Raw genomic sequence first — 24,475 nt, 5'->3', positions numbered from 1 at the left:
CAAACCCCCTCTTACAGATGCTGCTGTACTTATGGGTCAAGTGATACACTGAAGTAGGTATCAGTTAAAGCATGCCTATACCTTCACACTGAATGGTAGCTTTTTCTATTTTGTACACTCCTTCAGTACCCACTTCATTGTTGGAATAGAAGGAACCTAGTATTCCACTATATGGTTTCCAACAAGTTTTAAAATTCAGCAGCTGAAATCTGTGCCACATGAGACTTAAATGACATTTGCAACATATGGAAAATATCCTGAAAACATCTTTTGCCAGAATAGCCTTCCTTGAACCAGAAGGAATTCGCTCAACATAAATAGCCTAATGGCAAATAGATTAATCTACTGTTGCCTTTCAAACCACAGATATCTTATGCATCAAGGTCATTTCTAACTGCAGAAGCAATAAAGCAGTCCTTACAACTACTCTCTCACCATAGCAATATAAACATAACTTGCTTAATTAGATGATGACCATGAAGGTGAGTGTCTTGAGTGAAGCCACAGAAGTTTTCCTCCAAAATACTACACTTAATAAGTGGTTAGGAAAACTTCATGGGAGTTTTTTCTCAAAGTAACCAGTAAAAGCTACAGTCAACAGTCTGGGGGTAAATCAGTGTCTTAATGCTTTCCCTGCTGATCTCAAGTAAATGAGGAACAATCTTTACAGTTTTCTAACACTTCTAAGTTCTGGACTATTTTTCCTCCTTGCTTCTTGTATTTCCATTTGTTATTGACCCAGATTTCTTGCCTCCACCACTGCAACCCTTGAGATGCCCTCTCCAACCAACCACTGTCATTCACAAGCCCTTCCATGTCCCTCTTGCATCTTGCCAACTTCAGTGCTCTACATCCCTGTCTCATCCCCCTCTGCCATCCCTCACTGCTCTAACATTTCCCACTACAGGACTTGAAATTAAAGAGCCTCCCTCACAAGAGTAACTTTTATAAATAAACCAGATGAACAGAAAGCAAAAAACCCATCCAAAGACATCCAAAACATTCATAGTCACATGCATCTGACTGAAGAAGTTGCATTTTACAATTCCTATCGAGTTCAGCAAGGCTTTTGTAGCCACACTTTACTTAAGCAAGTAGATCAAATGAATTGCATATTTGTGTAATTTGCTGAATCCAAACCGAAGTACAGTTGCTGACTCTTCTATTTAATTTAGTCCAGTTGAAGGAAGAGAATTTAGTCTGGAACTTACTTTGGCAAATTTGCAATAACAGAAAAGGAATATGCGAAAGAAAATCTGCACACTGATTATCAACTCAGTAATAATCTATCGGAGAAAACAAAAATCACTTAAGCTATCACAACCATCTTTTAAAGACTGTTATATGGTTATCGCTACATAAGGCCATAATTCCAAGCGTCAGATTTCAATCCACAAATTGTTTTTACAAATGAGCGTGAAGTAGAAGCACAAAACTCACTTTTGGTGGGATGTGAGCTTCTAGGAAACTTGCCCAAAATGAAACAAACAAAATGTTTCTGCTGCTTGTATGATTTTGCAATATTCAATGCTGAGTTTGGCTGCTGAGGACAATGCACTTCAATAAAAAAAAATTAGAAATGCTAACAATAGTGTTATAAAGTCTTAGAAAGATCATCCATATCTTCTCTAACATTTAAACCGAAAGAAAAAAAAAATCCATCCCAGACTGCCTGGGATTTTGGTTATTTTTATCCTCAGTCAGTCTAATAATTTTAGACACAAAGTTAAGGAAAACTAGAGGTGCTTTAAAGTCTGGAAATTTTTTTAGAATCAAATTAACTAACACTTATCCCACAATGGGTCATTTGTTTCAGCAAGGCAAAATTCTGAAATTTCACATTTTCATTTTCACCCAACTGCTTTTTAAACTTTCTTATTTTGAAACTCTTAAGTTATGAGTTTGTTACTCAAAATGACCTAAATGTAACTTTGGACCAGTAAGCACTTGAACATATATTCCAAATGTAAAAAAAGAAACCTGGATGACAAGTGAAAGGAAAACTTTTCAACATTTTAGACTTTTTGTTATACAACAATTTCCTGAAATTTCATGTACTGAACAACAAACTACTCTGACCAACTGGTGACAGGCTGCTGAAGGTCAAGTTTCGCATATCTCATGGCTTTACCTTTTTCTTTTGTTCTTCTGTGGCTTTGATGATTCCTGGATCAGATTTCCAGGATTTTCCAAAATTGTAGAAAAGTGCAACGCTATTAGCGAGGAATGGAAGGTGTATAAAGAAAAAATTGAGATGTGTTTGACGTCAAGGAATCTAAAGTTTAAAACCAAATTTCTTCTTGAAAATACCCACTGATAATTCTGAAATAACATTTAAATAAATTTAATTTTTACGAATGCCCTTGAGTCACTGTCTTCTGAATTAACAAAATTCAGCACTGCTGTAAGAAATAGCTTGGTACTCCATATTTTCTATTGGAAAAGAAAAAACTTGAAAACTTACTTTTTAAAATGCGGTTCTCCATGAGGCATTTCTAAAGCACTTACCCTTCTAAAGAATGAATAATGATAGTTCAGTTTCTGTAATTATTTTCCCTTTTAAATAAATTAAATTCCATTAAATTTATCTTCTTAAAAGTATTTCCTGTTTTCACAATAAACATTTCAGAGCTCTATTTATAAGATAGTCATTTGACTGTCTATGTCTTCAGTGGCTTGACATTCCTGTTAGATCACAGAAAGGACTGTTTCTAGCCATAGAAGGAATTGTGCTGCAACAACCACTGTTGCATGGCAATCACGTCTCAACACCACTTATCTCCAAGAAAGGTATTGTCCGAAACCTGGTCCTATTATAAGGCAATACCCATATTTTACATCAATGAACGTTATTTTTAACATACTAATACATCTAATATTTACAAAACCACAGGATTTAGTATTCTCTGGAAGTGTTTATAAAACCAATTACCATATAAAGACAGAAAATAACCATTAGTTTTAAAATATATTTCCTGTGCTGAATGACTTGCCATATAACATGCCTAGTCTTACAACACTTGACATTTCTTCACAGAATTAAAACATTTCTTAGCAATGATGTTGAAAAACCAAATACTTCAGTCATGCCTCTTCCACAAAAGGTGGAAAATTATTTACTCTGATAAACCCACAAAAGACTTGACCAACCTGACTAAAGATCCCTGTCAGCTGTCAGTCATAACTGCAAGGAGATGCCACATTTGACAAAGCTGTGGTGCCAGAAGCCTCTACAGCACTATCCAGGCAAAAAGGACACTTATTACTTAGGCACAAATCACTACACACCCAAATTACACTATATTCTGAGTAACTTAGACAAATATATCTCTCTACTTCGGTACTCATTAGAACTTCTACTGTAATTAAAGTTTAATATATACATTTTTTTTATATATATATAAAAAATATATACAAAACCCTGCATATAAGATCTAAAACCAAGCACTACGTGGCAATCTGTACTAAATTGGTATACAACACTTTAAAGACAACATGAAAAAAACATTTTTGCATGCTTTGAAAAAAACAGATTTTGAAGTTCAAAAAGATGCTCAAATATATTCTACTATATAACCACAAGTATATTCTATTCTGTTTGACACTATTCTTGGAAAAAAAAGTTTATTGAAGGCATTAAGCAGTATTAAGAAAAAATTACATAACCCATTGATAAACAAATCCACATGGTACAGATACAAGCAAATATTAAATGAAAAAAACAGAATTTCTCTATAATAACAGTAAGTATCTCAAATCCTTCTACAGTGCTCTTTTGATATGAAAGAACCCTGAAATATGAATAAATACAAGTAAGGCCTCTTTTTGACTTCTGAAATGCTAACAAAGTCTCATTGTTCATGTGAAGTATATCCCGAACTTTTGTTTTCCTTCTGTTGGGGGGAGGAATTGGCTGTGAATTTCTCATTAAAAAATATTGGCAAGTTTAGTTAAAATTTTAATCATGTACCTTATATATTAGAATGTTAGTATTAACTCACTGAAGGCTAATTAATCTTTCCTCTAACAAGCTGTTTCCAGCAAGTTTATAATAGGGGGGGGAAAAACACCAGCTATACTATAACCAGTTCTATTTGATACATTACAGACAAAAAGCTCTGACTTTAAAATTTATACAATCTAATTTCTTCCTATTTTTCTTCTAAAATTACCTGCTGCCAAGAATAAGCTGGTTCAACTTACTTGTACGGCTAGAGAGAGATTACATTTTCTTTAGAATACTGAAAGTATCACGGGGTTTTTGCCACAACAGTGAAAACTGTTTTTTCATTAAAAATACCTTAATCAGACATCCATTATAAACAAGAAGGTACAATTGAAAAAAATTATATGACCCATTCCTAATTACTATACGTCATGTCTAGACTATTAAAGAAGATGGGGGAAAGACAATTTATTTTCTACCTGTTAAAAGGGTTTTTATAATCTTAACGTTTTGGAATTGTATTTTTACTGACTAGAATTTGAACAACTTGTGTGATAAAGAAGCTGTCCATGGATCCAAGCCACACGAGCAGAAATTCAGCATGCAGAATTTTTCTGAACTTACCCTTTCCCCATTTTACTCCATAAAACACAGAAAGAGTATAAAAGACTCCCCACAGAGTCTAAGTTTTGCTTTTCCTTTTATCACGGTAGTGTCAGATGAGTGCAATGCTGACAGTGTAAATGGTGGCAGATAAGGTACTTCTCTACTGAGGATGGAAGATGTCAGGAGACTACATGAGAAAGCAGAGTTAAGTATAGATGAGCAGTAACTAAGTAAATGAAGAAAGACAAAGTCAGCAGTATTTTTCATTACTATCTTCAAAAACCCGCTTCTCATAAGTTTTAACTGGGGAGAAGGGATGAAAACCAACCAGACTTCGAAGGAGAAAGGAAAGTTAGAATTGTCTTCTTCAGGATTATTTCTGGCATCTGATGTACATAAACAACTCCAACTGTCGGATTCATCTCACTTACCTTAAATCACTCAGTATGCCTTCATACACAACAGAAAGGAAAAAGCCACGTCCAATCTATCTTCAGTATCAAGATATTTAAATTAAGTCAGAGAAGCAGTGCCTGGATCTTCTTCTTCACTGGCTATGAAGAGAGCTTAAACAACTAACTTAGATATAGATGTCCACACTAGACATTATAGTGAACTCTCCTCTGGGGTTTACTTCCAAAGAGATCTTAGCAACTTATATCATAGACATGTCTCAAAACTCTCCATACGCAAGAAACTCTTATAGGTTTGCATTAGCTACGGAGTAGGGAATCGGTTCTCCAGAGAGAATGTCTCATTTTCTCCTAACATCCTCATTTACAGCTATGCAAGGAAAAATACATTACCATATTATTAAGGGCTGCAAAATGCACAATATAGTGGGCATTCACCTTCTGCCCTGTCACCAATTTGCTGTCTTTTATGAGGTTTCCCCAGTTTTCATTGTGAGAGACAAAGCAGAAACACCCATGAAACACTTCCTACTTTTAGTCCTAATCAATATCCTTTAATTATTAGAACAAGTACAACAGGCTGAAAATTATTCCAGGAAACGACCTGGAACCAAAGAAGACCATCTCATTAAAAAGAAAAGTAAAACCCAGCAAGCACCCCATAACCCATGAGTGAGGTAAACACCTGATGAGCTAATGATGAGTTCATCCTGAACTGCAGCCTATTTAAAAGGGCCCAAACACATGCAGCTTCCTGCTATCACAGCTATGTCGTACAAGAGTCCGAAACAACGCCAAAATGCACATTATATACCACGATGCTCCCTTCCACTAACTACAAATCCAGTAACGAAGTCCTTTTCTCCTAAAGAAAAAAATCTGCAGCCAGTGTAAGCTGTCAGAGATCAATACATGCTAATGAACCTGCCAATTCATAACAGCTGTACATCTGGATCCAAGCGTCCAGGTAGATAACAGCAGATAGCTACACAAGAAGCCTCATTTGACTAGCCATTTATTAGACAAAATCCATTTTTAATCAACTGAAGCTCTGTAAAAGCTCTCTACCTCGATCTTCTAACATAAAAAAACCCCTTAACTTGCAAAAAAAATTCATTCACTGCCATCTCCCCCACCCCAGAAATTTATTCTTTTATTTAGAAAAAGTATTTAGATACGGGAACAGAAGTTCTGGATAGCTGGGCCTGGGGTTTGGATTTTTTGGGTCTCTGGTTCCTCTAGAAACATGGCTGCTGGCTTCTTTCTTTCTGCATGCAAGGCTTTTTGCTGTTTTCCTGAAACTGATTTTGGTAATATGAATTTTTTTTTTTTTAACTGCTTAACTGTACCAATTGGCTTGTTACAGTTTTTAAAACACTATGCTATTTTAACAGCTTTGTGAAAGCATGAAAATCACCGTGAATTCTCTTACACCTAGTTTTTAAAATGATCCCTAATTGAAAAAGTGTGCAGTGTTTGTTTTCTTTCCCTTAAAACCCATCAATACATGAAGTATATTTGAAATAAGATAATCAATACAGTATTAGTCATTGATAAATTATTTTAAAATTATAAATTGGCTTATATCATCTCGTTATCTCAGCATTGCAAGTAGTATGCTATACTAAAGAAGCTTAATTAATGAAAACTGCACACTCCCATTTGTACCAAATGGAAGTGGTAGAACCAAAAAAAAAAATACTGTGAATATTTTGGGTTACAGCAAACCCTGACATCTTAGAAAAACAGAGTAGTATAAGAACCTTCTGACATAACAGGCACTATTTGTTCAGCTGGAATTGAAAAGACTGCGTGAACAACTGAGGTATGAACTCAGTACATGTGTCCTGAACTTTTACAGGACACAAGAGAACATTCTACCTATAAAAGCTAATGAAAAAGAATGAAATGTGAAATTCTAGTCCCACGTTATTAAAAGTGTACTTTTTTTCCCCTTTGAAAATAAAACTAAATTAAAATACAGTGATTTAGTGTGCAGGATTTTTGAGGGTATTTCCTCCCTACTCTGCAAACAGTAGCAGATTAGAACACACTAACAGAGAAAGACATAACTATCCTTTGTTATTGGCAAAATACAGGTAAAAGGAAGCAGCAAACAGCAGTAAAACAGTGGCAGGGAAGCACAGGACCATAGACTCACATATCCATAAATATACAGATCATAACTTCCTCATTCCCAGCAAAAATAGGATTTCTATTTTAACAAATATACCAGACTCAGAAGCTGCTGAGAAAAATCCAATAGAATGGAAAAATTTACAAAAATTCAGTACACTAGATTCATCTAAACTGTTCGAATTTGCTTTCAGTATCAGTCTTTTAGAAGACACATCACTAAGCCTTAGAATTTAGAGACTTATTTTTCACGTGACCACCCTGAAACTCAAAAAAACACACTGCTAATCTTTGGTTCTGTTTGTTCTTTATGATACCTTGACTGCCCTTTTCTGTCTCATTAGGATTAAACCCAGAAGACCAGATGATCTTCCAGACACCTTCAACATATCTACAAGAAAAGAAAATTCTTACCAAACACCTGAATATTAAAGTAACAGTTGCAGCAATTAAGACCTGTATATTACTTACAATATAAAGTTCCAGTAAGGCAATTCGTGACAGTTGTTTAAGGTTAGAAACCTTTTTCCTGAGCAAAAGATGGTCAGAATTTGTGAAAACTACCAGGACAGGTTTTATCACTTGAACATTAGAGAGTATAAAGTAGTACTCTGGTCTGCTGTAAGTAATCATATAAAGCTGTAAAAATACAAGAATCCTTTCTCCAACCACAATGCTGTGCCTCATGCTATAAAAATAGAGCAGGCATGCAATTTCTTTTTTCCAATAAAGCTACAGGGCAATTTTCCAGAAGAAGAATGAATTTGGAATCTTATTACAAAGACTTCCAATTAAAAATCACCAATTAAAGGAAGATGGCCTCAAGCACTAGGTCTCTAAAACTGCTTGTCAGAGAATTGTGTCAGCTCTAATGAAAGCAATTAGTAACTGAAGTTTTCAGACTACTACTTCTGTGTACAAAAAGACTGTTGCAAAGGTTTTGAGGCACCTACCTGAAATTACAGAAGCAGTACAGTATTTTACTGACATTCTGAAATCAGACTTTATTAGTGTAATTGCCTATGGTTACTACTTCTAGTGGACAATGAACATTATTCTGTGACAAAAAAACCCCAAACTTCAAGTTACATTAATCAGAATGGCTAACAGAAATAAAAATCTCAGCAAGTTGCTACATATATGAAGAAAATACGAGCTTCGGGATAAAAATCTCAGAATTTGCCAGCCTTACGGGACAGCTTTCTACATCAAGATAGAGACCATTATCAAGTTGTGTTGGCTGTGCAGCCATTTTAATATGGTCAAGGACTTTGATTTAAAGTTGCACACATTCTTAGATGTGGTTCAAGCTGATGTTATGTTAGCACAAGAAAGCATTTCATAGTAGCTCGACATTTGCAACCCAAAACATGTAGCAGCATTAGCAAACATGAGTTTCTAAAGAAAACCTACAAGGTATGGAGAGCCGAGATTCAGAAGTGAGATGGTGTAGTTATAACTGCCTCAGAAACTTGTATTTTACTATTTGCCAAAAGTCAGGTTTTCTTAACAAAAAGAACAGAAAAGCAACTTCAGTCTAAAGGCATGACATATTTAGACAGTTCTACTCCATTCCATAAAAACTGGGAAAGCATATCTCCATTTTAAACTACTGCTTTTTAAAATGTTTTTCAAATTCATTTCGTACTCGCTTTCCTCATTCTGCAGTTACTAGTAAATTTAATTGAGTAAAAACATAGAAAATCAGGCTAGACAGAGAGACTGGTAGTAGGATCAGCATTTCTAAATAACTATGTCAAGACATACTCATGCTAATATTGGTAGAAATTTTTTATTTTTTTTTTTTACTTAACAGCTACTAGATTTTAATTTTTATGGTTTTTTTAAACATGAAATAGCAGTCATCTCCAGTCACATGGGACTGCTACTGTTCACAGCAGCACCTTTGCAAACACTGTCAGCATGGAAGCCAAAGGCAGCACGGAAGCAGCGTCTTCTCTCTATTCACAACCCAAAAATGTGAGGCTCGTTTAGCTAAGGTTGAAGAACTTATTAACAAGATGATAAAAGGGTTGCACTGCCACTATCCTATTTCACGGTAATTCCTTTGAGGATGAAAAGAAAACCAGTTTCTCGAAAAGTCAAGCCAACATCCATCATAAATATTAAGTTCACTTCAACTATTTACAACTGTAAGAACTGTATTAAACATTCAATAAAACATTAAATCTCTATTTTGTTTTCTTGGTTATTGTAATTACAATACCCAGGAAAGTTGTTTAAAAACTTGAATCTATTTCCTTAAGGTGAATAACTGACATTCTTCAATCATTTTCTACCCCTGTGACTACGAAAAGTTCATAAATAGGCAGACAGTCAAAAACATAAAAAGATGGGCATACGCTGAATCTCTATAATCTAGTGTTGTTAATACATACATCTTCAAAGACTGAAAATACAGTCAACAAACGTATCTAAAGTTTGTATGAAATGGAATTTGCAAAATCTTTAGGAAGAACTAACTATGAAGCTAATTCCACTGGAATTGATATATACCATGAAATTACCTACCGAAACTACCTTTTCAGAAAAGCAGTGTCTAAAAATGCAGTCAAGTACACCTTTTCACCTCACAGCCAGAGCATATTTTATAGAGTTGCTTACACTTCCCCCGCTTAAGAAATTGGTAAAACACAGAAAATTTTGCAGACTACTGTAAGCCAGTTTTGAGGAAAATCTTTCACTTACTGAAGCAAAGCAATAGTGTGCACATTTTTAAAGCTGTAAAATAATTACCATCAATATAGAAAGCGATGTTTAATGGAGATAGCCATTTTAAAATTTTAATTAGTTTACTTACTCATATATGTAGGATATATCTAGGTATTACCTCATACTACTAATATGAAAAAATATTACTTATTACTGTACACAAAAAAGGATATCATTCCAAAACCAGAAGAACCACGTCACGTACATCCAGAATTTCGTTGCCAAGTATATTCCAAGAGGCAGTGCACTGTGCATGGAGTGATCAAAGAATGACCTGTAAAGTAGGAGCAATGTCACATGATAAGTTTTGACTTATAACATGTAAATCCTGAACTACTGCTTCTGAAAAACACTTCCTGTTAAAATATGTACTATATAGGATATTGCAAAATACACCATAAAAACATTTTCCTCATTTTACCTTCAAAGTTTATGAGAAATTCCCATTTTCAACCTGTTCAGATGAAGGGTCATGACTGAAAGTTATTTAATTAAAATTTATACATTTACTTTTGAAATGAATGTCAAGAACTGGACAAGAAAGGTAGAATGAGTAAATACTCATGCTAAAACTACACTGTGAAAGCAGTTAGAAGCCTATGAGATTCCTAGCCTACATAGATAGTGGTTGCAAACTACACTGACTTGAGAGATTTCAGTGCCAAAGATATTTTGGAAACCCATACAATGAAAATTACACATTAAAATTACTTCATTAAGAAAAAAGCTTAAGAGACTTTGGTGTTATCAGCCTACATACTTGAAATATTTCAGATTATTGAATCTTTTGCTTCTGTTACAGTTGCCAATAGAAAGTCAGAAAAAAAAAAGATTAATTCATTTCCCATATCACTAGATTTGCCAAAGTAGAATGCTGCTACTTTAATTTAAAAAAAAAATTAAGCCATCAGAATTATTTTCACCTTCTTATACTCCTGCATTTTAAAGACTATTCTGAATACAGCTGAATATAGTTGAGACAAACTAGGTGAGTGACTAGGTTACCCCATATTCAAGAAAAAATTGTGAAACATATCAAAAGCCACACTTTAAACTGCTAAATTCCTTGAAATAAAACTTCCTCCATCATCTGCCTAAACATCCTTACATTGATGCATTTTGCTTTTTGTCCTGGTGGTGCCCTCAGGGCTGCCACAGACAAATGTGTGCACCGAGTAGTTTCCATTTCACTCCTTCACTCACTTGCAGTAACTGTCTCTTCTGTAATGGAAGTTTCTTAGGTCTTTTGAGAAAATCCTATAAGGAAGATGAGCTAAGACGGTGAGTAATAAGTGAATATACATTTGGACACACAGTAGTTACTCAGCAGTAATCTTTCTTTCAGTGATTTCTGTGCATTTTTTTGTGTATGAAAGGAGTAGGGAGGAAAACAGAGCTAAGCAGATTAGCTAAAATTCAACAGGGAAAGGAAATACTACTAGAATAATAGCAAAAATTTCATTCAAACCTGGGCTTTGTGAAAAACAGTTTAGAAAGTATTTATACTAAACATTAAGCAAAGGATAAGAGAAAGTAAGAATGTTAATCTGAATACGTGTCAGGTAGGTCGAAAACATAAAACTTGACAAAACATAGGTCTTGAGAAACTTGAAGAAGTCTTGTCCTTGCTTCCTGCAGGAGGCATGGTTGGGGATTTGCATTGCCAAATAAATTATTTGTGGGAGGAGGTCAGCAAATTGCACAGTCTCAGAGAAGACAAAAAGACTGAACAGATCATCTCCAAGATCCTGCAGAGGCAAAAGCTTGATGACCCCCCTACCTCCCCCTCCCAGTGTACTAAGTTCACTAAAATTCTATGAACTCGGTTTGAGGAACAGATATATTTTCTTCTCCTCTTTAAACAGAAAAGAAGGAGAAGCAAGTGGTTCTAATAAACATGACATTCAATGCCAGAAAAGCAGAAAGTTTCTAAGTATGAAGATATAACAAGTTCTTCTATACATGCCACGCACGACAATGAAAAGCAAAGGACAGATGAAGTAGTCTACAGATCTTGAAAATCCGTTGGAGCATGCCTGTATCTGTATGTGTGTGCACGTGTATATGTAGGTGCATTTACAGATATTTAAAGTAATCATAAACACAACTAAAATTCTTTATGATCAGGTAACAAATCAAAAACATGATTGGAAAGCAGCCTTTTTCTTTAGTCACCCGTTTTCACAACAACAGAAGCTACAAAACCTGACTCTGACTCTATAAATCTCTTCAGATGCCTTTGGGTATTTAAATTCTAAAAGAATAGGTTTTAATAGCACACTTGCACATATCTTTTTTCTATTCCTTTCCAGTAACTTTCCCCTTGACTGCTTTCTGCAAAATTCATGCTGATAACTCTTTGTAGACAGACATTCAGCACCCTCCTCTGGATGATGACTGAATTTCTGTTCTGCTGTTAGCTTCTATTAGCTCAGTAGTATTCACCCAAGGTAATTCCATGGCTATTTGCAAGACAACAGAGCACTACAAGAGCTAAAGTCGCACAAGATCTTCCCCAGAAATGGTAGTAAAAAAAATACCAACAAAAAATTAATGTTGCATGTAGAAAAAACCACAAAAAATAGAAATTTAAGATTATTTATCCAATAAAGATGCCAGCAAAACACTTCTTGTGTGTATACTAAACAAGACAGTGTCCTGGTAAAACACTTACTTTGAAAGAAACTGCACCATAGCCCAAACGCCACCATACATCAGCCCTTTAATGAGCCAAGAATCAATGTCTAGGTCTGCTATAAACCCAACCAGCCAAATAACTAGGAAAGGAGTTCCCAGCATCACCTTCTGACGGAATTCCTATACAGAAACAAATATCAGTAAGTAACTCTATTTTCAGGAACAGATTGTATAATAATATTCTATAATAAATAGGACAATCACAAAAACATAAATAAATTTTCAGGAAGCTTGACATAGGGGGAGAAATTTTCATCTTCATAAATTTTTCTCATTTCCTATATTTACATATCTCTGATGAATGTGCAAGAAAAAATCTTCCTAAAACTTTATAATAAATCAGTAATTTTATTTGTTTATTTTAGAATTGTCTTCTAGAGACTTTGCTGTTAATCCAGAATAAAGGCAACAGTAGCTCTTTTTTAAGAATCTGTTGAAGTGTATAAACTACTACACAGCACATGGTCATCTCAGTGAACTTTAAAGACTTCAGTTACGTAAGTAATAGATAAAGTCATACTGAAGCATCTATGAAGAAAGACAGGACCTTTTTTTGTCTTATACTATGTGGGTACAATTCCTGATGAAGGCACTGAACTCTTTATAGATATTCAAAGCACAGTCATAATGCACATGTACACACAATGCAATGCACAGATCACTTAAAAGTCAATAATCATTGCATTATATTATCACAGGGTTAAAGCACAGGTTGTAGCCAGTGCTTTAATCATTAAGATGCAGTGCATCTTTAAATCAAGAGGTTGTAACAAATCAGTGATAGCAACACTTAATATGCAGCAAATATTAACTCTAGGTAAGTTATCAAATTATAGGCAGGTATACAGTCTTCATGCTAGAACAATATGTTACCCTTTATACCCTCATTTCTTGCCTCGTCCTATCTGCAGTATTAAATAATAACCTGGGGAGAAAAAGGCCTCCACATTAGAGATTTGTATATTACATTATACTGCCAAGATTGACTGCTGCTTTCATTCAACACAAAACACTACAAAATTAGAGAGGGGGTAAGAGTTGCTTCTTTCCTTAGATACTCGAGAGTCAGCTTTGTGAAAGTCTTGGCTATCCCCAGCAATACCAGAACACTTCGGTACTTCCCTAATGTTTAGTTAGCACAAAAACTAAAGGTAACTGTGTGGAGACTTAGGGTCTTCTTTCCTCCTGCCTTGAATAAAGCTTTTTTTTTTTTTTTTTCCTTTTTTTTCTTTTTTTTCTTTCTTTTGCAATGACTTTTGTCATAACAAAAAGATGTTTCCTAAAACTGAAATGTGGGGAAACCACAGTACTGAACTGCTTACCTTAAACAAACACACACGCCCCCAAACCAACAGCAACAGTAATATTGATTTACGTAAGTGTTATACTACTTCTTACCTTATCAGCTTTTAGTTTTCTCAGAAAGGATGGACTGTCATATCCCTTCGCCTGTCTTGCTTCCTGTAGGTGATTGATCATCCAAACGTTTTTCCTCTGTTTTGCTAGATCAAGTGGTGATTCTCCCTGCCAGGAGTATAAAAGTGGGAAATATCCAATTTAAAAATAAAATGCATTCAGAGCACTTTTGAAACAGAAGATTGGCAGGTAAAAATAATACATTTTAAATCAGTTTAAGCTACATTCTGGCATACTTTTTGCTCTGCAGCTTACTTGACACCAAACATCATTCATTCCTTTTGGTCTTTTTCACTCTCTCATAAGTATACATGCGTGGACAAGTAGAATATTAAATGTGTGATCCTGACAATATGTATGTCCTGACACAGCAATAATTGTTGCCTTTGGCATAACACATCTATGTTTCACTGTTCTACACACAGTCTACTAGTCTGTAAGTGAAAGACTGTGCTTCCCCCTCAGCTATTGACAGGCAGCAGAAATCAAGCAAAGAATAAGAACTCGTGACCCACTGGATCATGGAAACTCTCCCTGTCTAAAGCCTGACTTCTCAGTTAATTCTCTGCCTTTTTTGGCAGAGTGAAGTTACTAATACCATGGAATGTTTCTGTAAAGAATTTCTTCCACAAGTTTAATGTTCTTACATTCATCTCAGTTACTGAAGTCCTAGGAAGAAAATGGGAAAGAATAAACTGATTGCTCATGTCCAACTTATTCCAAAACCCTGAGCTTTTATGCTTAGCTTGTGCTTCACATACTTTGGGTGCTAAGCCAGCAATGGTCCATGCTTTCTATTTCCCTACTTTCAGAGAGGACTGACAGACAAAGCAAGAGGGAGACAGAGAGAGAGAGATAGGGGCCAAAGGTGCCTACCCAACTGATTTGATTTTATTGATTTTTAAACATTTAGGAAGAGAGCTAAATGAAAGTTATTGACTGGGTCTAAAATTATAGAGGAGGCAAGAGACAACCAATTGCAGGTACCTCCAGCTTCAGTTTTGCATTTGACTCCTCCTCTCTTCTACTGGAGTTAACTCCCCTCCTAAACAAATCATTCATGGAGGCTTGAAAAATGGCTGAATCCTCCATCGCTCGGCCCCCTCCTAAAAAAAAAGTGAGACAGGTACCAGAAACTGAAATTACCCAGGAAGGGCAATAATTACTATAGACAGAAGAGATTTCAAAGATTAAAAAGTACAGTTAGCTACCTATATCCCATAGAAAGAAAATGGGAATTGAGTACTTAACTGTCATTTTTGCCTTTGAAATCTTGCTCCAGATCTCTAAAAGGAGAGTAAATAGCACAGACTACAGATTATGAGGTGAAGTTTTTTGCTACTTAACAGGATCTTGCACTCCTGTGCGAGGTTTAACTAGCAAAATCAGTTAAAAAAGAATAACCTTTTGACTTAACTTGGCTTCAAAGTTATTAGCCAGATGTTTAAGAAACAGATTAAGTTAACTCCATCCTCAACAGAAATGCCTGAAATCAAACTATGGTGCCTGCTTCACTGCAAATTTAATAGCACCTTGAATTGCTAATATCTGGAAAACTCCAGAGGTGCCATTGTTTTAATATCACCTTATATATCCAGACTGTAAAGATTACCTGTGGACAAGCAATCCCCTCTGGGAGTTGATCTCCCAAGTAAATCCTGAAGTTGTCTTGGGGTCCAGTTGAGCATCCCTTCCACTAGAGGGCCATGAAACACCTAGGAACTGCCTAGATAAAGAGATTGAGGGAGCTTTAAAGAAGTCTTGCTTCTCATCATCTGGCCATTTTAATGTTTTCCTTGTATTCACAGGGGTGGTGGATGGCTGACTTGCTTAGAAAGCAAAAAAAAAAAAAAATCGGGGAACTTAATCTAGTAACACGCTTAGTTTGCCAGCAAGCAATAAGGCTTCAATAGTATATATTTAAAGTGTTTAGATAGAAAGAATAATCTGAAGAGTCATTACCATAGGGAACTTTACATGTAGACTTCCACAGACAAGCCTACAGATACACTGCATAATCAAGAAATTACATCTAAAGTCCATTCAATGATTCATTAACAGATTTTAAAAAAACAACAAAAAAAATCTTCCTTAAACCGCAAAAAGCTCTTTTAGGTCTCTATCCCTCTCTAGTGTGAGAGTGGACCTTCTGCTTATATTTAAGTAAAATTTACAGGTTTCCCCCTGACCCCCAGAGATAAGCTGACTCCCTGTGTAATCCTGTCCTCATCTGCCCAGTCTGTCTACTGGTGTGGCAGATAATTTCCTTAACAAAAAGTCAACCAAACAAAAAACGCACTCCACTTTGACTACTGAAAAGCAGCTTCCAACCCAAAGTGTAATCCAGTTCTCAAAAAGGAAAAAGAAACTATCTTACTACCAAAAGAAAAGTATTCTTTTCGTGTGCAGCATAATATAAAGAGGTTAAATAACACAAACAGGACAAACCCACTGCTTGTATCAAGCTTTATTCTAGAATAAGAATGCTATTGTTCATATACTTCTTAAACTGTCATGCAAAGTAAAGAGCACCTTACTGAGATGACTGGTTCCAATTTGTTCCAAACCTCGGCAGCCAGCAGCATGCGCCTTTCTAACACAGACTACCTAGAGCTGATAACAACAAGGTCAAAGCTTGCACCAAATATTTCAGCCACTTCATAATCTGAAAAAGATAAACGGCTTTCAGCCAATTTATTTCTTCAACCTTAGCTGTCTTACCACCATTCTTGGTCAATTCCATGGGCAATCTGAGAAAAGGACTTCACTAGATAGTGCTGCAGAAATCTTGAAGTGACTGCATCAGAAAGGAGCCTTTCACAATTCTTTTTATTTCTGGGGAAACATGAGCCAGACACTTAACCAGTTTTTGGCTCAAAGAAAACTTTTTTGCTGAACAGCCACAGGAGAAAACTTTGACTCAAAACTGAGTTTCTATAGACCTATGAAAATAAACAAAATTCTTGTTTTTTCTATATGTTTACTATCACCCAAATCAGCTCTGTTACAAAGCCACTGGCAGGATGGCAAAACTGCCACTGCTAGAGTGATTTTGATCCTCTGAAGATCCTAGAAACCTGGGAAGACATGCTAGAAACCTGGGAAGGCATGCTAGAAACTTAGACTCCACTGCAGAAGGCAGGCAGCGGTTAATGAAACCAGGCACATGTCTTCTGGAATGACTGGAAAGATATCATGATCCAGCAGGTTCAAAAACCTATTTTTCCACTGACTGCTGCTGTCTGTCAATAAAGGAGGAGAGACCATGAACTGCTTCAGGCTAGCAGATACCTTTTCATTTGGCCAAAAAGATATGAATTTTTATTATGGATTTCCTAAGAGTCCAGAAATGTAGGTAAGATAATGACTTTAAAACTCTAATCACATTAATCAGTCTGCCAAGGGAAGCAAGGTATGACGCACTGATTTTTTTCCACAAAAATACCTTAATTTTTACCATTAGGTGGCATAGAAAAAAAGCTTTTCAACAGTTTACAAGATGTGAGACTAGAAGCGTAATTCATCCACACGACTGACCTTACAGACCAGGAATAATTATTATATATTCACATCAGCACATGCAAGAGGATAGTTGATTTGTTTAAACACATGAAAAGCCATGTGATTCTTCTAATGAGTTTTCATACATAATCATCAGTATTTCTGATATTCTAAAGTGGATGTAGGACCTAGAAAGCTACTAGCAAAATTTGACTGCATTCTTAAAAAGACGGTTCCACACTGTTCAAGAAAATGGATGTGTATATATATTTTTTTTAGCATATTTCTATCACTTGTGGCCAAGCAAAATAGGCCTTGGCCATCTTTATCAGTAGGGAAAATGGTGAAAAGTCAAATAAATTTCATTAAGTATTTAATATTTTATGAATGTAGATTTACAGCTGTATTTTCCAGTGTAACCACTACATCTGTAACACTCATAAAGTGGAAAATATAAATATTTGAAGAGAAATTGAGTAGAGAATTCTTTTTCTAAAAGCAAATTCTTCTCTGATACCACAGAAGAAACAGCTTGGGTGGTGAAGTGCATCTAATTTGATATACAGAATAGTCTGGAGGCAATGGACAAAAACACATTCAACAGGCACACCTTCCACTGCTGGAGAAGCTCTTACAGATTCGAAGTCTATGGCATAAATTCTAACAGCTGCTTAGTCTAACATATGCTAGGGATGGGCTCTGTTAGTGCTGAATCCCGCTTCATCATTAAGAGGTTCTGGCAGAGTAATCAGGCAACTTGAAGTTCTGATGCAAAAAAGAGCCCATTTTCTTATTTCACTCCTACTGGTATTTTTAGGCTTCCAACTTCCTTACTGCCACTGGGAGATATACTAGAGCATTTGTCATCTTTCTGGAAGAGGACAGAGATGTCTCACATCTCACTCCAACAAACAGTCAGTCACCCCAGAACTTCACTAGAAGACATTCAGTCAGATTTCCAATTTTGCATCCAAATGCATAGGTCTTCACTCATGCAGTCCAATTGCACACCCTACCCCCATATATTTGCACATAACCATTGGTAAATTATTTACATGAGTACTTTTGAAGGTGCAGATTTAGTGGTTATGCATCACTGTTAGGAAAAACTGATTCCCCAATTAAACATGAATGGCATGGCTTTTGCTCCATCTTTATGATCCCACCATACCCACAATAATTATCTATTCTTGAGATTTATCACAGGCTCTGTTATTTCCGCCTCAAACCACTTACAATAAAAACAGACCAAGTGTTTACCTTTATATTTTGAGCATCAACATTAGCTCCAGCTTCTAACAGAAGACTAATAACTGTAGTATTTCCTGCTAGCACAGCCCAGTGCAATGCTGTGTTTTTGTGATATTTGTCTCCAAGATTAACAGAAACATTAAATGTAAGTAGTAATCGGGTTGGATCCACACTAGAAAAGAAAATTCTTGTTAGATCTACAGAAGATGAACTCAAATACATACCAACTTATTGTTAGTGAGTTCAATTTCTATAAAGAACATTGATCAGGTACAGTATGTAATAGCAAAGTGACATTTTTTGCTGATGATTATGAATGGCTCAAATTCCCTGCCCACCAAAGAGCAACCACAATTCTGTTGACTTTTAAAGGATCTCAGTAAGACAGCTTGTTCTGGGATGTCATGAAACATATTTGTTATACAATTCTGTTTTCACGTTTACCAAAACCTAACAGTATTAACAGATTTGTAAAAGCATGCACATATTTATATACTTGGCAGATAACAACCAAAGTTCAAAACATGTTATATTTCCACTTCACATTCTCAAAGATGAAAATAAAATAGGATGATAATGTTGGTAATGGCAGGTATTTGTAAAAGCTAGCCTACGTTCCTCTAAACAATCGATGGAGATAGGCCTTTTCAAGCAGGAATCTTATTCAGACAAATTTGCTCTTTGGAGAAGTGTTATTTTACACCAACTTTTTCCAGTCACCTCCACAGGAAGATTTACTTTGTAAACTAAAATTTCATATTAGTGAGTACTTCTGCATAATATCATAGAACCATAGAATCATAGAATAGTTTGGGTTGGAAGGGACCTTTAAAGGTCATCTAGTCCAACCCCCCTGCCATGGGCAGGGACACCTTCAACTAGATCAGGTTGCTCAGAGCCCCGTCCAACCTGGCCTTGAATGTTTCCAGGGATGGGGCATCTACCGCCTCTCTGGGCAACCTGTACCAGTGTTTTACCACCCTCATTGTAAAAAATTTCTTCCTTATAGCTATAGTCTATATAGTCTAAATCTACCCTCTTTCAGTTTAAAACCATTCCCCCTTGTCCTGTCGCAACAGACCCTGCTAAAAAGTCTGTCCCCATTTTTCTTATAAGCCCCCTTTAAGTACTGAAAGGCCGCAATAAGGTCTCGCCAAAGCCTTCTCTTCTCCAGGCTGAACAACCCCAACTCTCTCAGCCTTTCTTCATAGGAGAGGCGTTCCATCCCCCTGATCATTTTCGGGGCCCTCCTCTGGACCCACTCCAACAGGTCCATGTCTTTCTTGTGCTGAGGGCTCCAGAGCTGGATGCAGTACTCCAGGTGGGGTCTCACCAGAGCGGAGTAGAGGGGCAGAACCACCTCCCTTGACCTGCTGGCCACGCTTCTTTTGATGCAGCCCAGGATACAGTTTGCCTTCTGGGCTGCGAGCCTCTTGAATAGGTCATTGTGCTGGTTTCTACTGGGATCAAGTTACTCTTCCCCATAGTAGCTCCTATGGTGCTGTGTTTTGGATTTGTGATCAAAACGATGTTGATAACACACCAATGTTCTAACTATTGCTGAGCAATGCTTACACAGCACCGGGGTCTTTTCTGTTTCTCACGCTGCCCTGCCAGCCAGTAGGCTGGGTGTGGGCAAGAAGTTGGGAGGGGACAGAGGTGGGACAGCTGACCCCAGCTGACCAAAAGGAAATTCCAGACCATGTAATGTCCTCAGCACATAAAGGTGGGGAAAGAAGGAGGAAGGAGGGATTATTTATAGTGTCTGCCTTCCCAAGTAACCGTTACAGGTGATGGATCCCTGCTGTCCTGGAGATGGCTGAACACCTGCCTGCCGATGGGAAATAGTGAATAAAGTCCTTGTTTTGCTTTGCTTGGGCGTGCAGCTTTTGCTTTACCTATCAAACTGTCTTTATCTCAACCCACAAGTTTTCTCACTTTTACCCTTCTGATTCTCCTCCCCATCCCACTGGGCAGGAGTGAGCAAGTGGCTGCGTGGGGCTGAGCTGCCTACTGGGATTAACTCACAACAATAACAATCATAAATGAACAAACGAAGTGGCAATTGTGGAAAGAGCATTGATTAGTTAAACCAAAAAAAAAAACTTTCCAAAAAATCAAAACCAGACACTACTATATGCCACTTAGTTAACATCAAGAGAAAGTCAAAACTGCAGTGAGATATTACCTATGTGTTCTGTAAGCTGCCCACATTAAAGGTGTCATTCCATTTTGATCCATCATATCTACATCCTAAAAAAGGAAAAGAAAAAAAAAAAAACTTGGTGAGATAAGTAAGCATGCTCAAGATCCAGTAGATACAAGGTTTGCAGCAGTATTTTAAGACTAATCAACTGAATTGGAGAAAAACTGGCAAGCTTTTAGTACGTAATAAAATAGTATTTAAAAAATGAAAACAAGCATTAAAATCACCATTGCAAAAATAGAACCATTCCAATCTATTTTGGAAACTAAGGAACAGTCATGTTGTATAAGACTAGACATTTCTATCTTACTATTAATCTTCAACGTAAAAGATATATATAGATGGTGTACTATTACACTCAAAAGCAGGAGAAAACTAAAATAATGCACCAATATTTAATAAAGTACTTAATAAATTAACATAAATACCATGGCCTGAATCCTACATCCTACTGAATGCTAACTACATCTATTTTTCCACTTGCAAAGCAATTTTCCTTAGTTCACTCAGTTCCAAAGGTATTTACATATCTGGATATCAAGTTAATGGATGACAGAAAATTTTTAAGTTTAAACAAAAGCCATTAATAAAAACAACGTACCCAGAAATAAAACTGATCTATAATCAAGTGGTGACTAAACTGATGGCTAAAAATAAAAAAACCCCCAACATTATTACATTTAACAGAACGTAGTCACAGAATGACAAAACAGCACCATCCAGACAATTCTCTCAGATCCATCAGAAAGGATCTAATACCTACAGCTTTTTTTTCTGTTATAGATCCCTGCCTCACTAACATGGAAGTTGGTAATTCCTAAATACATTGAGGCAGATTAGACTCTCAAGCATATTTGGGCAAGTTCCACAGACCACCCCTAACAAAATTACTCTAAGCTTACTTAATGCAAGACCTAAACAGTTTTCCTTAGAGGCAAGAGAGCTATGCCAATATTTCCTGTGCTACTCCCCTCAGTCCTTACTAGGAAAATTAGGTTGTAAGTGTTTCAATAAAGTCTTCTGCTACAGAAACTACGGACGGAAACCCAGAAAGTGCATGATGTTGCTTTCTGTCACCCCCAGAACCTTCTTCTCGCTCCAGTAGTCTGCCAAACGCCCAGCACTCTGGGATCCACGCTTACAGCGCTGCTAGCCTGACCCAGGCGGAAGTTTTCCAGAAAATCCAATTTAGTTCTTCCAAATAATTGCTTTTAAAATGTCCCTAGCCTGCAGATAACTTTACATTTCTGAGTTTTTACTCTGTTGCTTAATTAAAAAAAAAAATCAGACATTTAAAAAACAGTTGATGGAGAGGAGAGAGAACCATTACTTTATTGTATTGTCTGTTCAGAAAAGAGTCACATGCATTGAGACCGGGATGCAAGTCTGCTTGCCCACAGTACTTGTATAGATTAGATTCTTTTGAGCCTACAAGGATGGCGCAACCGCTGCCATTCCCTTTAACCTCCTGTTGTTGAGATCGTGAAGGAAATTAGAACCGTAGTCTAACCTCAAGGTCATTCATCCTTGAGAAGCATGACTTTGATTCACAGGTCACGCTGTGTGAACAACGTATTTTGAAGATTGTACAAATTACTGTAACGTGATCAATCACTCTTTCATCTATAGATTTCAAATAGAAAAGCAATTCTTCGTGACCAACAGCAGGGACCTGATTGCCTGGATGTAAGTAAAACGATTCCTTCAGTGATTCCACCTGACAAATCAAAACTACAATTCGCACACTAGGTGACACTCAGCTAAAAGACAAAGAAAAAAAAGGCCATGAGCTCCAGACTATTCCCTGCACATAAATTACCAAGACAGGCTACAGCTATTACTCATATGAAGCTACAACGTGGGCTGAGGCAGATCCCTTTTCAAAGGAACTTTAACAAGAGGCAAAGCAACTAAGAATGACTTGCATACTGTTGTTTAGATGTAACAAAGGTGATGTAGTTGTGGATAGCAGACACATGCTCTAACAAACCTCTCATCAAAAATTCTTTGTTATTTTGCCAAATCATTACCACAACCACACATAACAAGTGGGACATTTCAGAAAGGAAGCTCTGTTGCTGCTTTTTACCAAAGGACTGAGGCAAAAAAGTAAACCTTCAGCAGCAGGTACATATTAAGGGACTGTTCTTCTATTCTGGTGTGTACCAACAGGCATTTTAGCATTAATTTCTTGTTTAACTATCGGCGACAGGTCAATCTGATAATGCTCATGGAGAGGTGTACCTATGCTGTTAGGACAACAGTATGAGCACTGCAAGAACCAAAGATTTCAACAGTAAGTGATGCAATGATCAAAATTGCACATACTGCTGCTCTCTGTATGTATTTCAAGCGTGAACTCCATGGACAACAACTGGCAAATTTTCCACTTGTTTATGAAATAGAACAACTCTGGTTCTGAAAGAGAACAACTTTGCATATGCAAAGATAACCAGACTTAATCCTAGGACACCAATACAGGATTCCACAAAAAGTTTTTGTAGAGGCAAAAATAGAGGGGAGAAAGAGCTTCCTGCATGGAAAGGAGCTGTAGCATCTCTTCTGCTGCTTAACAGTACTTTCTGAAAGCAATATAGCTGATGAGGTAGGATTCTGAATAGCAGCTAGAGATCAGAGCAGCATTTAGGCTCACCAGGACATTTAACAAGCAATGGTCAAAACAGTACTGTGATACAATACGGCCTTTTCAAAAGCACAAAAAGCATCAAGAGATTCCACTTAGAAGTGCATTAAATTGCACAGAAAGGGACCAGGAATTTGATCGTCTTTAGAACCATTACTGGTTATTCACAAAACACAGACCTTCATAGAAAGACCCATCACGCCCTTGTTCAGAATCCTGCTCTCCATATGGAAAAGACCTCTTTCACATGGACTGTTGCCCAGGGAAAGGGAAAGAGACTTCTAAAGAGAGAACATATTTAAAAGCATATAGTAAAGAAGGGAGATGTAAGGCTGAAAACATTTCCTAATTTAGGAAAGACGTGCTAGTTATTCACTAGAAGCAGAGACTTTGTAGGATTCTTGTGGAATGAACCGAGTGCAGACCGACAGGCGGCTCATCAAGCAAGGTAACGCACAAAACTGAACCCACCTTCTTCTTTCAAACAATAAAAGCTTTGTTCTGAATACTGTAGTCCATCACACGCAGAGTAAGTTTTGACAATGAGAAAGAAACATGACTGGACTTACAATTCTGTAAGTAATGTGCTGTAGGTTGGGTCTAGGGGATAAACACTTGGTTCAGTGTCTTACACTGGCCTGAGCCCAGAGAGAGAACGATCCTCAGTGCCAACAGAGGTAACAGTGCTTAGGAGCGCTGCTCACGGACGGCAGCCCCAAAGTAACCAAGGCTGCTGGTACCACACTGGCATCTCCCAACCTAGATGCCAACTACTGCTAGGCCATAGCTCGGAAGAAGGCCCTATGTAGCTTGGGACAGTAGCTAACACATAGAATTGCAACTCTTGAGAACAAAAAAAATACATACTTGATGAATAAGTGATAGTTAAACTATGAGTATGAAACAGTTAAACTGTAATTTTAGCT

The 24,475-nt window shown here is 36.7% G+C and overlaps 1 protein-coding gene across 3 annotated transcripts in view; it reads right to left on the bottom strand.

Moving 5' to 3' along the window:
- The window catches only part of ZDHHC17 (zDHHC palmitoyltransferase 17), a 77,591-nt gene that overhangs the window by 13,799 nt on the left and 39,317 nt on the right, over positions 1-24,475 (bottom strand). For all 3 annotated transcript variants that reach the window (XR_012673651.1, XM_075150351.1, XM_075150364.1), the window contains 6 exons: positions 20,888-20,952; positions 18,709-18,871; positions 13,930-14,055; positions 12,509-12,651; positions 10,008-10,108; positions 2,132-2,256 (listed from right to left, as the gene is read on the bottom strand). Coding sequence is in view for 2 of the 3 variants with exons in the window: in XM_075150351.1 (XP_075006452.1) it covers positions 2,132-2,256; positions 10,008-10,108; positions 12,509-12,651; positions 13,930-14,055; positions 18,709-18,871; positions 20,888-20,952 (723 nt within the window). In the remaining variant the exon portion in view is untranslated. The remainder of the gene's footprint in view (positions 1-2,131; positions 2,257-10,007; positions 10,109-12,508; positions 12,652-13,929; positions 14,056-18,708; positions 18,872-20,887; positions 20,953-24,475) is intronic.

Source organism: Calonectris borealis, chromosome 1 (assembly GCF_964195595.1).
Source record: "Calonectris borealis chromosome 1, bCalBor7.hap1.2, whole genome shotgun sequence".
NCBI classification, from domain to species: domain Eukaryota; kingdom Metazoa; phylum Chordata; class Aves; order Procellariiformes; family Procellariidae; genus Calonectris; species Calonectris borealis.
This window is presented reverse-complemented; position numbering and strand designations above follow the sequence as displayed.